The following is a 13,472-nucleotide window of genomic DNA, read 5'->3' on the forward strand; positions in this document are numbered from 1 at the left end:
CCAGGATCAACTCAGGTTTCCATTCTATTCTATTTAAATCGTTGCTTGGTTAATTAATACTTAAAGAGACACAGGACACTCGAGTCATTCTCACAAATATAGAATAATAGACAGTCTGTCTCCTGAAGAGTTTCCTCATTAATAGATGCAGGGGATAGTAGGTGCATGAAAAAGCAGAAGGGTCTAATGCCCATCTACTGACAGTGTATAAAATGGTGTGACAAACTGAAGAAAACTTTCCCTTTCTGGTTATTAAGAAAGGTGCTCAGAAAGGGGAGTCTAATCCTTCCTCCTGGTTTATATCTTTGATGAGAGAAAAGGCAGGAAAACTCCTTCCAGCCACCTGTTTAAAGTGCCACCCAGCCTCAGGCACTAACTTAGGTACCTTGATGGGCAAGTCCTGAACTCTCCACATAGCCAGGAAGAGAAGCAGCTCTCTGGGAAGCCCAGACTGATTCTCTGGACACTCTGTGAAGGAGCTTCTCTCCATCCATCCATCCATCCATCCATCCATCCATCCATCCATCCATCTATCCATCCATTCATCCATCCATCTATCTCATAAGGTTGACCAGCATCCTCATTAGGTATCCGAAGGCAGGCAGTGCAAATACCTCTCAGGGCTCTGGATGCATCCCAGAGCCCTGGGAGCAGACAGAGCTGCTGCTTCTCTGCCAGAGTTGCTGAAGAAGCACGTGGTGAATTGTGTTTCCAAAGGAGGAATAACAAGAGCTTCTCTCCATCCATCCATCCATCCATCCATCCATCCATCCATCCATCTATCCATCCATTCATCCATCCATCTATCTCATAAGGTTGACCAGCATCCTCATTAGGTATCCGAAGGCAGGCAGTGCAAATACCTCTCAGGGCTCTGGATGCATCCCAGAGCCCTGGGAGCAGACAGAGCTGCTGCTTCTCTGCCAGAGTTGCTGAAGAAGCACGTGGTGAATTGTGTTTCCAAAGGAGGAATAACAAGGAACCAGCACAATTTTGTCTGCTTTCTCCATGAGAAAAAAAAAAAAAAAAAGTTAACAGAGGTATGTTTTAATTTCAATTAATTAGTATAAAGAAGGCAGTTGTGATTTTGAGCAGGGCCTGGCAAAACAACAGGAGGGACATGGATTTGTAGCTCATGGACACCAGTTTTTACCCCTTCCCCTAATTTCAGGATGCAGAGAGGAACTGGGTTTTCAGCTATGGGGAACTGCTCCCAGACTTTGAAAATCCAAGTCAAAAACCCTCTTGTTCATCATGATTACGAACCCCAAAAGAAACCAAATAAAATAAGTTCTTTCTTCTTGCAGACCTGCCACACAGAGAACTAAGACATGGCATCAGCAGCACACTTCTCAGAGGAGGAGATCACAGAGCTACAAGAGGCTTTCAGCAAAGTCGGTGAGTGCAGCAAACAGGAAAGACACTGCAGAAGTGTGAAGCTGTAGCAAACTCTTTTCTCATGCACTGACAGGCTGTGAGGCAGCAGAGCTTACTCCAGCCCTGATCTGCTGTGTCACAGAAACCACAGAAAGTCCTTCTTCTGCCAATGCAGACCTCCTAGATGAAACCACATCAGCATGCTGCAGAGCAGTGGCCTCTTGCTGGAGTGAGGTGGCAGGGCAATGAGCAGTGGGGTTTATGGAATAACCTCAACAGCTGTACAGAGAGCCATGTTGGAAATACTCTCAAGTATTTTCCTGGGAATATTGTTCATTCCTGGCAAATTATTTGGAAGGCAAAAAGTTTTCATTTTAATGTAAACTGAGTACTCCTTCTGGTGAGGAAGTATCTGGAGAGGACACATGAGGAAGTGGCTACAAAATTTGTAATCCTTTTTACTCTAACCTTTCAAGTCCTATATATTTTTGAATGTGTTTTTCCTTTCCAAGCCCTTAAAGGTCTCTGATTTGTCTTCTTTAAAGTCATGCAGATCCATCACTGCCACCCCAAATTCTAAGAAAAAGCCTTGTGTTTCTCACAGCTCACTTAACTTTTATTAGCAGATCTGTCAGCTGGATTATGTGTTAATCAGTTGTCCTTACTGCTCCAAGTGATGCTCCTTTGATTTCTGAGCACACGTCACTCCAGGCTGACAACTTTAAACATCTCATCACTCTGTGTGCCTGATGGACCTGATGCACTGACAAGGCAAACACTGGAAGGAGGCTCTAATTCCCAGACACTTCCCTCTCAAAGTCCAGATCCTTTTGTTGTATGACTTCAGAAATGGGACAGGATGCTCTTTGCAATCTGCATTACTCTGTGCTACTGACACTGAGAGCTGAGTGCTTTTTTGCTGCGTGCAACAAGTGACTCACGTTGCAACTCACAATGCAGGAAATCACCCCATGCTTCTTTGAAATCACCCCGGCCTCTAGGCTGGGGAAAAAAGAGCTCACAGCCCAAGAAACACACAGATATTTAAGCCCCAAATATAAGTATATAACCATATATAGCTACATATAACTCTATATATAGCTATGTACATAACTGTAGTGTTTCAACAAAAACTGTCCACACAATAGATTTGTTTTCTTTTTTCATTTGAGGCAATTTTCACAAACTGGTAGAAAAGAAAGGAGTATTTAACCTGTATTGGTGATCTTCTCATGAAATCTGGCCCTGTATCTTTTAACAGACTCAGCAGGACTATCCCATGTTAACACCATTGAAGAGTAACACCTAAGTTTTTATTTTAAGCATGACTATCTTCAGTTCCAAGCCTCTAAGCTAATGAATTCTTAGATACTAGATGCAGAAAACAAGCCAAAATCACAGATACATATTCATGTATCTATGAATGCACATGCAAGGTGCAACTCAGTATTGCATCAACTCCATTTTCTTTAGCTGTTCTGTATAACCACTCTATAAATCACTTACCTGTTTGTCTATATTTAAACTAAGCCCAGCTTTGTTAAGATATTGCTATATGTCTAAAATATATCAGTTCATCACTGAGAGTTTTTGTTTGTTAGATGGTGACTGTAATTTTTTTCTTGGGTGTGAATGACTCTGCAGTGGTTGAAAATACTGGATTACAACATAACAAATCTTCATATATAATGTACATTTCCCCAGGTTAAAAAAAAACAAACCAAAAGCTTTTGTGTGCATAAAATTTCATAAGGCTGATGCAGAATCTAAGTTTGCTTTAATCTGTGCAGATACCAGTGGGAATGGCTTCATCCACACCAACGATTTAACAGACGTGTTGAAGGCAGCCAACCTCCCTCTCCCAGGATACAAAGCCAGAGAACTAATTCAGAACTTAACAACCACAGGGGATGGCAGGATCAGTTTTGATGAATTTATTTCAGTAAGTAAGATGTTATTTATTTAGTAAGTATAATGCCAGCCTGGATACTCAAGGTGGTCCCCAGGTTACAAGCACAAGGTTTCATGGGCACCTAGTTAATCCAAGGAGTCCCTTTTGCAGGAAAAGATGAGAGCAGGAGGTAAATGAACTAGAAATCCTGCAATTAACTGGGGCAAATTACATGATTGCACCTGCATTTTCAACAGTCAATATCTTTCAGTTTGGTTGATGTTGTTTTTCAGTTATGAGTTGCAAAAACATGATGTTGTAGCTAGATGGTTACAAAAAAGTATCAGCAGGTTGATCCTGAAAACATTATGGACATTTTTTTCTTTTGGAAATCTTATTTTTCTGGTCTGAACTGGGGCAAAGTCAAATGCTAAAATAGTGGAATTTCCCTTGGAATGGAGAAACAGCATTTTACTTACCCTTTCTTTACACTTTAACTGTTAAAGGCCTTCCTTCTGTATAACTTAGGTCCATGGTTTCATACCATGTACATTTCTGTTACTTAGGTGATCCTTGTTCACTCCTTTGAAAACACAAAAGCTGTGAATGATCCTGTTCTACCACAGCTGATACACAGATTTTATGCAGAAACCCACTGAATAACACACAAGCTGTGCTTCCCTATGTATGAAGCAGAGAGGTTGTGTCTCCTGGCCCAACAGCTCACTGCTTTATCTTGTTTTAATTCTCCACAATTTTAAAATTCCCTCTTGTGCTTGAAAGATTTTCCAAAACCTGAAGAGTGATGACGTTGCTAAATCATTCCGAAAACAAATCAACAAGAAGGAGGGGATCTGTGCTATTGGTGGGACGTCTGAGCAGTCCAGTGCTGGCACACAGCACTCTTACTCAGGTAGGTTCAGCTGTCCTGTCATCTTCTGTAGCAACTAGGAGCTTGGTGAGCTTTGGTGGCTCTTCAGGTGAGGCTGGTGCAAGGCAAAGAGTTGTGAAGGTGACAAAGCACCGGAGCAGCGTCTTTGTCAAAAACAGTGTGACTTGGTTTACTGGAGTGGACAGACGTGACTATAGAAGGAAGCTCCAGTTGGCTTAGCTTCCCTTACCACAGAGGCATTGCAGCTCTGCTGGAGAACAGCCTCATGGCACTGCTGCAGCAGCTCAAAGACTGGCCCATTGCTGTCCCTGCTTACCAGCAAGGCAAGGCATGGGTTCCTGGCTACTGCTCGCCCATGTCCTTGTACATTATACTAGTTCTCTGGTAGTCTCTTTGTAAGCTTACCCATAACCAAATGGTCCTAGACCTTTTTCTAAAGAGAGCAGGACCCCATCAGGGCTCTTCTCCCAGCCTGTTTCTCCAAGCTGAAGGTTTGGGGCAAGAATGGTTGCTTCTGCTGCCTGCTGGACACGCAGCTCCACAAGGAGGTGGTCTCATGCTTGGCTGGCTTCTTCAGGGGCAGGAGTGGGGAACCCTGTCCAGGGAAGGGAGAGCAGAGGATGCTTCCAAGGTCTCCACCCACCTGAGCACAGAGGACACCTTCTCTGAGTGGTATGAGATGCTGCTGGTACAAGATAGCTACATTACAGCCCTGCTGGACTTATTCAAACTTACTTGAAGTTACATGGGATTTTTATTTAGCTGAGTGGTTCAAAAATGTGTTCAAATTATGGTGCAAGTGCAAGTCATGCTTAGCAGAGCATGGCAACTGCAACATACAGTTAAATCATATAGACTTCATTACCAGTCTCTGTAGTATGCCTGCCCTTATGACACTGGGCAACCCCAGTCAGTGAGACAGAGTATGGAAGGACTTTTAACCAGCTCAAGACCATTGCTGTCTTCAGCTTATTTACCTGGCTCTGCAGAGCCTTATTTCCTTGTAGGGTTTGTTGGTCAGTGACACTGATGGGAGACTCTTCTCCCCCGGGAGTTCTGCCTTTGTAAGTGAATTATGGTAGAGGCATTGCACAGCAAACTGATGGATTTGATGTTGTGTCCACAGAGGAAGAGAAGTATGCCTTTGTCAACTGGATTAATAAAGCCCTTGAGAAGGACCCTGACTGTAAACACGTTGTCCCAATGAATCCAGAAACAGATGACCTCTTCCAGGCTGTTGGTGATGGGATAGTGCTTTGGTAAATAATACCCATGCCTCTCTCTAATGGGAACCATGAGTCTGCAGAGGCTCACACCTCTGCTTAAGTGGAAGCTGCTGATTTTACATTAAGCTTATAAACATTTGCAGATTCAGAGCCTTAATAATGCAAGAATTTTTACTGCTTTTCTCTTTAAAAAATATAAGGCTTCTTTCATGCTAAATGAGTTTTTCTTTGCATCTGGATCCTTGCAATAAGATTAAGTCAGTGAAATTTGAAGTTACTTGGTTTTTTTCTTGTCCAAGGACTTTTGGGGGTTTACACAAAGCAGCATGGGACAGTGAGGGCTTCCACAGAAATTTTCTCACACAACTTCACCTGCTGGCATCCTTGGCCTCACACCTATAGCACAATCTGCATGTGACCCAAAATAATTGCTCAAGTATTGCATGTGTGCCTGTGCAAGTACATGTAGAACCAAAGGCTGACTGTCTATCTTTGTTCAGTCACTCTCCAGCACTTTGACTTGTCCTACAAACTAATGACAAAAGCTATATTGTATTTTGTGCATACACATCTAATTGTGTGTTTCTTGTTGGCTTTTCTTTTATTTTCAGTAAGATGATCAACTTTTCAGTGCCAGATACCATTGATGAGAGAACAATCAACAAAAAGAAACTCACGCCCTTCACAATACAGGTACTAAAACATAGAAGATTCTTTGCTTTTGCTCTTAGGATGCTTTGATATAATCACTTAGAACAGAGGCTGGAAAAACCATGGTCCTTCCCAACACGAGCAGCCAAAGTCATTTGTGGCAAAGTGAGATGCTCAGGTCCACATCATGAAAACATGAAGACCTTTATTTCTCTTTCTTTGCAAACATATAAGCAACCTAACTCAGCAAACTGTATATTTGTGTTTAACCTAATGTATAATGTTCACCAGTGCAAAGCTTCAGATACCTTTGTGGTAGATGCCATATGAATGCAAGAGCAACTAGATAATACAGTGACCAATTCCAGTTGGAGTAGCTCTCAGAAGGCTGAACCCTACATCCAAGCCCACACAGGCATGGCCATGGACTTGAATTCACAGCTGCTGTGTTGCAATCTGATGTCCTCACCAAAACATCATGATCCAGGAGGACTGTGGTCCTGAGAGGGGCCTATAGCCTTTGTCTGCCTTTTACAATCCATGCTATTTTATCTTGAATATTGAATCCCTTTCTTTATTTCTATTATGTGCACATGTATACGATTAAAAAATTGGACAGAAAAGCTATTTTTCACCTATTTAAAGTTTATCTCACACAACAATATTTGGAATGATATTTTTATATGAATTGCATTTATGTGTCTAGATACAGAATATAAATAGATATATGGAACAGACATGAACCTAACCCAGTTTAGCCCCCAGCTACTCTGATTTGATGGAACATTAGCTAGGCTCAAGTACACTCAGAAGCCATTAAATTGGATTTTTATGCTGTATACCACATCTTTCAGTTCTAATCATTTTGGTCAGCAGCATAGCTCAGTGATGCAGCTCAGATCAATCCCTGTCACATGTAGACATGATTTGATCAATATAGCTTCCACTTTAACTTAACCCTTTTACAGCTGTCTGGTGGAGAAAAGGTAATTAATTTGAAATGCTCCAATTTTTCTAGCTTATGAGAATTTACACTATGTCTCTTTCTCCATTTTGTATCTAATCAAATCTCTGTCATGCCAGCAGTGATGAAATTCATGTGAAAAATTGCAAATCTGTGTGATAAATTATATTTTCCAGACTCCTTTGCCTGCTTTACTTGCCCTCTGTTTATCAAGTCACTTTGTTGAATAACGCAGGGCTATGGGTCAGCTTTTCTTATAACCTTTGTTTTAAATGGGCATGAAGGGGTGAAGGAACATAACGTTCCTGAAACATCACTTTCTTTCTATCCCTGTGAATCACTGAATCCTTCTACTTCCACTGAGCATTGCCAAACCAGGCCTCCATACTCTGAAGTTTAAAAAGAAAATATCCAAGCCTAACCAGTTCTGACTGTGGCTGAACTGCAATATTAAAAACTCAACAGATTTATTCATACTGATTCCTATGTCCATGTGCTTTTTCTATACATAGCCAGCTAGCAAATTATTTGTATCTTAGGTGTTAAAGCTTTTGCATAGTGAAGACATTTGTGTCTTGCATCAGTCTCTCTTAGGGAGAGCTGAGCCTGGAACTGGATCAACTGGGTTGTAGCTCCCTTATTCTTCCATGTGCGCAAGACTGAACAGAGGAGATCTTGCCCCATGCTGAAGTTACATCTGTACTTGATCCTGTGCTGGTGCATTACCTATAGCTTATATTGATAACCAGGACTGAGCCAGGACATGGCTGTGAGTGTAGGCATCTGCTCTGAGCTCCAATGCCTAGTGACATGGTGGTTTTCACCTTAGCCAAGGAGGTCCTTTCCAGCTTCACATTGGGACCCAGAACTTACCTATAATCATAGAATCACAGAATCAAGGATCATAGAATGGTTTGAGTTGGAAAGGACCTTAAAGATCATCTGGTTGCAGCCCCTCTGCATGGGCAGGGACACCTCCCACTAGATCAGGTTGCTCAAAGCCCCATGAAACCTGGCCTTGGCCACTTCCACAACTTCCCTGTTTCCCTGCTCCCTGTGGTCAGACATGTGTAAATGCTTTCACACTGCAGCTGCTCACAGATTTCACTAGTTTTGATTGTGATCCTTTCCTGTATCCTCTCTCCAGTTACTGCATCATTCTCTTCTTCCCCTAGGAAAATCTGAACCTGGCTCTGAACTCTGCTTCAGCCATTGGGTGCCATGTTGTTAACATTGGAGCTGAAGACTTAAAAGAAGGGAAACCTTACCTGGTTTTGGGTCTTTTATGGCAAGTCATCAAAATTGGACTCTTTGCTGACATAGAGATCAGCAGAAATGAAGGTATGTGTGGCTCTTCATTTCAGTGTTCTATTGTTATCACTGCACAGCCTTTAGGATAAAGCTCTTTAAAAACTCTTAATTCATTATTTTCTTCAAGAATCTGCCGCCTGTCTTCTTGACTTCTCTAATTTCCCTGGGTCTTCACAAGTTCCAGCACTCCAAAGTCCAAGGCTGTGTGTTGGCTTGTATGTGCAGGGTCAATTTCCTGTTCATTGGGTCAGGTTTATACCCAAGTATATTAGTGGATTGGCCCTAAATCTAGGATAAGGACATGCATTTAGGAAGTGTTGCTCTTTTCTCGCTCTTTATTGCCAAACATATTATCTTTATTTGTGAAATCAGAATTATAGAATCACAGAATAATTTTGGAAGGAATCTCTGAAGGTCCACCTGGAGGTCTTCTGGTTCCACCATCCAGCTACCCATTTACAGCAGTACCAGTCTCAAGGTTAGATGAAGTTGCTCAGAGCCTTTTTCCAGTGCTCTCAGGGCAGCCTGTTCCAAAGCCCAAACATTCTTGCTGTGATTTTTTTTTTTTCTCAAATCTAGTTGGTATTCCCTTGCCTATGCCTTGTGACTTTAACTTCTCATACTTTTGCTGTGCATACTGGGAAAATACAGCTCTGTCCCCTCTATAATTGTTGAAGGCAATGCTTGTTCCCCTTTCAGGTCTCTTTCCAGGCTAAAAGAACCCAGCTTTCCTATCCTCTTCTCATGTATCATGTACATGAATTCACACAGCACCTGAATCTTGCTGTGTTGTTCCCTGCACCTCTGGATAGTCCACTGAACCAACGGTGACACTTCTTCCCTCCAGTTTCCATGCACGTGTTACCTTCATTTCTTCAAACCTTGCACAGTTCTATCCATTTCATAGCCAGAGCCTCCAGTTTTCAGAGTTCCTAGTTCCCATTCCTTTATAGGTAGCCTTACCCTGATTAATAGCTATTTTTCCCTTTCTCCTTCACTTCTCATCTCATACTTCAGTGTATCAGGGTAGAAAACCCAAGACATTTATTTCTTTTCAGCTTCTGTCTTTCCCAGATAGCCCTTCTCTGCAGCTGTTCCAGGTTAAATTCCCCTTTATTGAATACAAGACACTTAATTCCCAATGAACTCTCATGAGCACATGTTATCAGGGCAGCAATACATCCCAAGCTCTATGGGAAATACCTGGGATGCATTCATACCATGTTTGGTTCTTCCAGGTCATATCACATGGTGGCTCAGAGTAGCTCAGAAGACATCTAACACACTCACATTGTTCTCATCGTTTGCTCATAGAAGCCTCTAGCTAATAGCAGTTATTAATCTTAATTCCCTAGAGAATGCCTTTGAACGTGGCACTGTTAAATTACATTCCATTTTTATTACTGTCATCTAGCTCTTTCTGTCTGATTTCCTGATTGTCCCCTGTATTGGCTGTGCCACCTAGTGAATATCATAATCAAATTTTTAGCACATTGCTACTATTTGTGCCAAGGTAATTGATGCCCCCAAAAAATTGAAAACATTAATCCAAGAAACAATCCATGATCAACTCCACAAGAATCCTTCTTCCAGAATACTTCTTCCAGTGTTAGAATTGTTCTCATGATAAAATCCACTGTCTCCTTTCAAATGCTTCTTTTATCTCCTTCTGGTTCAGTTTAGCCCCATAGCACCCTGTATCAATTTATCTGTGGAACTCCAGATATAGTAGGTCTCCACTGTTTCCTTTCTGTAGCAAATCCAAATTTTTTTTCAAGGAATGACAAAAGACATCAAAAGGAGGTCAGAGTAGAGTGACACACTCTCCCTTTTTATCACATTAATTATTAGATTCCATTTTATGAGTTGTTCTTTTCAATACTTGTTCCAGAACCTTTCATGCTCCAGAGATCAGCTGAACATCCTGCAGTTGCAAGGGTCAGTCCTTCCCTCCTTCCTCTTCCACCTTTAATGAACATAACTACATTATTTCTTTTCCATGTAAATAGAGTGTCTTCTACAATTTACAGATGAGGTAACCCTACTGACCCATAAGCCCATGAAGTCATGTGCAAGTTCTTCAGAATACCTGTGTGAATCCAGTCTCAGTGTGAAAGTCCCTGAGATTTCTTTCAGCTAAGCTGCAGAAAGTCCATGTTTATTTTTTTCATACCCATCCTGACCCTGTGCTCAGCATCATCAACTTTTCATTAAGATCTGGAGCAAAGAAATTAAATCAGCTGAAATTGTCTTGCTTTTCTATATGATCCACTACTACATCCACCACTAACAGCTTGTCCTCGCTTTATTGATAACACAGCTTGAATTTTTGTCAACACTTTGCTTGCTCTCTTGTAGAAACTAGCAAAATGTGTAAGAGAGAAAATAGTATATGTTCTCCTCTACACGTATTCACAACATCATTAATTTTTAATTTTTTCCCTGCTTAGCCTTGATTGCTCTTCTGAGAGAAGGTGAGAGCCTGGAGGATTTGATGAAGTTGTCTCCAGAGGAACTGCTGCTGAGATGGGCTAATTATCACCTGGAGAATGCAGGATGCAACAAAGTCAACAACTTCAGCTCTGACATCAAGGTATGAGAAACACTGACCAACAACAGCAAACCAGCATCTCCACACCCAAATCCCTGTTCTCCAAATGGACTGAAATAATCCAAGCAGCTGAGACTGCTCTGCTGAACACATGGACCTAGGCACATAAAATCATGTTAGTGGGATATACCTTTCTGCTCAGTAGTATTCCTACTCCTCCTCCTCCCAAACTTCCAGTCATCACTGCCAGCTACAGTCTGCCAATGCCTGGGAAAGGAGTGGCTGCTGGCTCTGGAGAGAGCGTATGGGCTCCAATGCTGCATTTTCAGTTCTCTGCCTCTATTGCTCTCCTCATTCCTAAATGTCCTTAAATTCCTCTTGACCTGCTTTTGGTTTGGAAAAGGCTGGACCATAGCCAGACGTGTAAGTAGGTGTAGGGGAAGAGGATGGGGCTCTTTCACTTTCTCTACCTGATGTTTCCTTCAGTACAGCACCTGGGTTAGGTGCTCCTCTGTCCCAACCTTTGCTACAACCCTGCATAAAACCTGCAAGTTTTAATTCAGTGTGACTATTCAAAATTATACAGCTAGATGGGGAGGCCTTTGCAAGGATGGATCTTCAGTCTGTGTGGCCTGTTTCAAATACTTGGGACTTCATGGGCTTGTGGGTGCAGATTTCAGCAGAGCTTTCTCTGTAAGACCTTCATTCTACCTAAACATTTAAACCTCAGTGGAGCACACTGATGAATGTCAGACACGAAACCCCCAGACAGCATCCAAGGGTGCTATGGGGTATATCAGGGAGGGGGTCTGAGCTGGCTTCCAAGCAATCCAGGGGGGCTGGCTGACACACCAACCTCATCAGCCACTATCCAACCTGCCCACTTCCAGCATAGTGTCAGAAAAGCCCCTTTCCAGAGATGCCTGGTTGTAAGCTCCACCAGGGACTGAAGTATGAAAAATCACTTCCCATTACTTACTGGACATATATAAAAAAACCACCAGGGAAAGCAAGAAGAGAGTCAAACAGTCACATTTGACAATGAAATTTTTATTATAACTGTTTTTTTTGTTCATCGGGTAGAGGTGACTGGGGAGTATCCATGTAAAGGGAAAGGAATGGATTCTTTCCCATCTTTCTGTAGGCAGGCTGAGAGGATTGTAATGCAACTGATTAAATCCTATCTGCAATTGAAAGATAAATCACACTTTCCATGTTTACAGTTGGAAAATAAGTCACACAGTTACCTCTCAGAAGCCAAGACTTCAGCCTTTACAGCCATTCTCTAATTGTGTCTGCCCACCTCAGTTCTAAGTAACCACTGTCTAGATATGGTGGATAGTAGTGCAGATGTATAAGATTTTAAATAATTCAGGTAAACTGCTTTATATTTTGAAGACTGTTAGTTGCGTTAGTTAGTCAGGTCCCTAGACTTTATTTTCAGTTATTTGAGGTATTTCTGTGATTAATATTTATCCACACATGGAAGCAACGTTACATTTCACAAAATATTATAGACACAACGTGTTAAATCCCTGTCTTGTTCCTGTCCTCTTGCTTGAAAAATGCTGGTACTGTTTTCAGTTTTAACATTTGTCCTTGAAAGCTATGCTTTTTCTTTCATAACTGTTTCAGAGTTGCTTTGAAATCTGCTTTAAACATCTGCTTTCTCCTTCTGCATTTTCTTCTTTTAAATGCTCAGCAGCGTGACTTCTACAGCATTATAAAGGTATGCATTTTCTCATCTCTAATTTAATACTCAGATTATTCAGTTCTGAAATCCCTTTGTTGTTGCTGTCCTTTTTGTAAGTGCAACACAGCATTTTGTCTGCATTCTGCAGCATATATATGTTGGCTTGGGGAAGAAATAGGTCTGGCAAATACGCCATAAAGTAGGAATTGCTAAGTACTTCCAGCTTAATTAATTTAATTCAGAGAATCATAGAATGGTTTGGGTTGGAAGGGACCTTAAAGATCATCTAGTTCCAACTCCCCTGCCGTGGGCAGGGACACCTCCCACCAGACCAGGTTGCTCAAAGCCCCATCCAACCCATCCAATATGAACAAAATGAGAATGTTATTAAGTTATTTTGGTCCTAATTCAGAGTTTGCCTGCACTAAGCTATATAAAGTCTGTCACCCCACCAGTACACAGAGCTCCCTATGTACTGACTGAGAGGGGGGCAGTGCAATGATTGATGTAATAAATTGATGTAATAAAAACGAAGCAAGCAGGCACATTGTTCAGGGGAGGACTGGCATGCAAAACCTGAGCTTTAGATGTAATTTTTCCTCTCTTTAATTTCTCTGTCTGTCACAGGACTCGAGAGCTTATTACCATTTGCTGAACCAAGTTGCCCCTAAGGGAGATGAAGAAGGCATTCCAGCTATTACTATTGACATGTCAGGCTTAAGGGTAAGATGAGATAAGTTTGGAGTAAATGCCGATATTTTCTGTCAGTTAGTTGCACTGCTGGCCAACAGAGAGTTTCACAGGAATGATGCCAGAACAAGCAAACTCTCTTTAGCATTGCAACATGATCTTCTAAATCAGAAATCAAAGCTTTTAAAGAATTCAGTGATGTGCTTTGCCTTTTGTTGGGTATTTT

The 13,472-nt window shown here is 41.7% G+C and overlaps 1 protein-coding gene across 2 annotated transcripts in view; it reads left to right on the forward strand.

Moving 5' to 3' along the window:
* Window positions 1–1,297: 1,297 nt before the first annotated feature.
* LCP1 (lymphocyte cytosolic protein 1 (L-plastin)) overlaps window positions 1,298–13,472 on the forward strand; it is a 20,260-nt gene continuing 8,085 nt past the window's right edge. The window contains exons 1-9 of one of the 2 annotated variants that reach the window (XM_010000839.1): window positions 1,298–1,398; window positions 3,168–3,319; window positions 4,052–4,181; window positions 5,287–5,419; window positions 5,998–6,079; window positions 8,177–8,342; window positions 10,763–10,905; window positions 12,566–12,592; window positions 13,184–13,279. In XM_010000839.1, the coding sequence (XP_009999141.1) occupies window positions 1,332–1,398; window positions 3,168–3,319; window positions 4,052–4,181; window positions 5,287–5,419; window positions 5,998–6,079; window positions 8,177–8,342; window positions 10,763–10,905; window positions 12,566–12,592; window positions 13,184–13,279 (996 nt within the window). In that variant the 5' untranslated portion in view covers window positions 1,298–1,331. The remainder of the gene's footprint in view (window positions 1,399–3,167; window positions 3,320–4,051; window positions 4,182–5,286; window positions 5,420–5,997; window positions 6,080–8,176; window positions 8,343–10,762; window positions 10,906–12,565; window positions 12,593–13,183; window positions 13,280–13,472) is intronic. The other variant, XM_010000840.1, reaches the window with a different exon arrangement.

Source organism: Chaetura pelagica, unplaced genomic scaffold (assembly GCF_000747805.2).
Source record: "Chaetura pelagica isolate M959 unplaced genomic scaffold, ChaPel_1.0 scaffold115, whole genome shotgun sequence".
In the NCBI taxonomy this organism is placed as follows: domain Eukaryota; kingdom Metazoa; phylum Chordata; class Aves; order Apodiformes; family Apodidae; genus Chaetura; species Chaetura pelagica.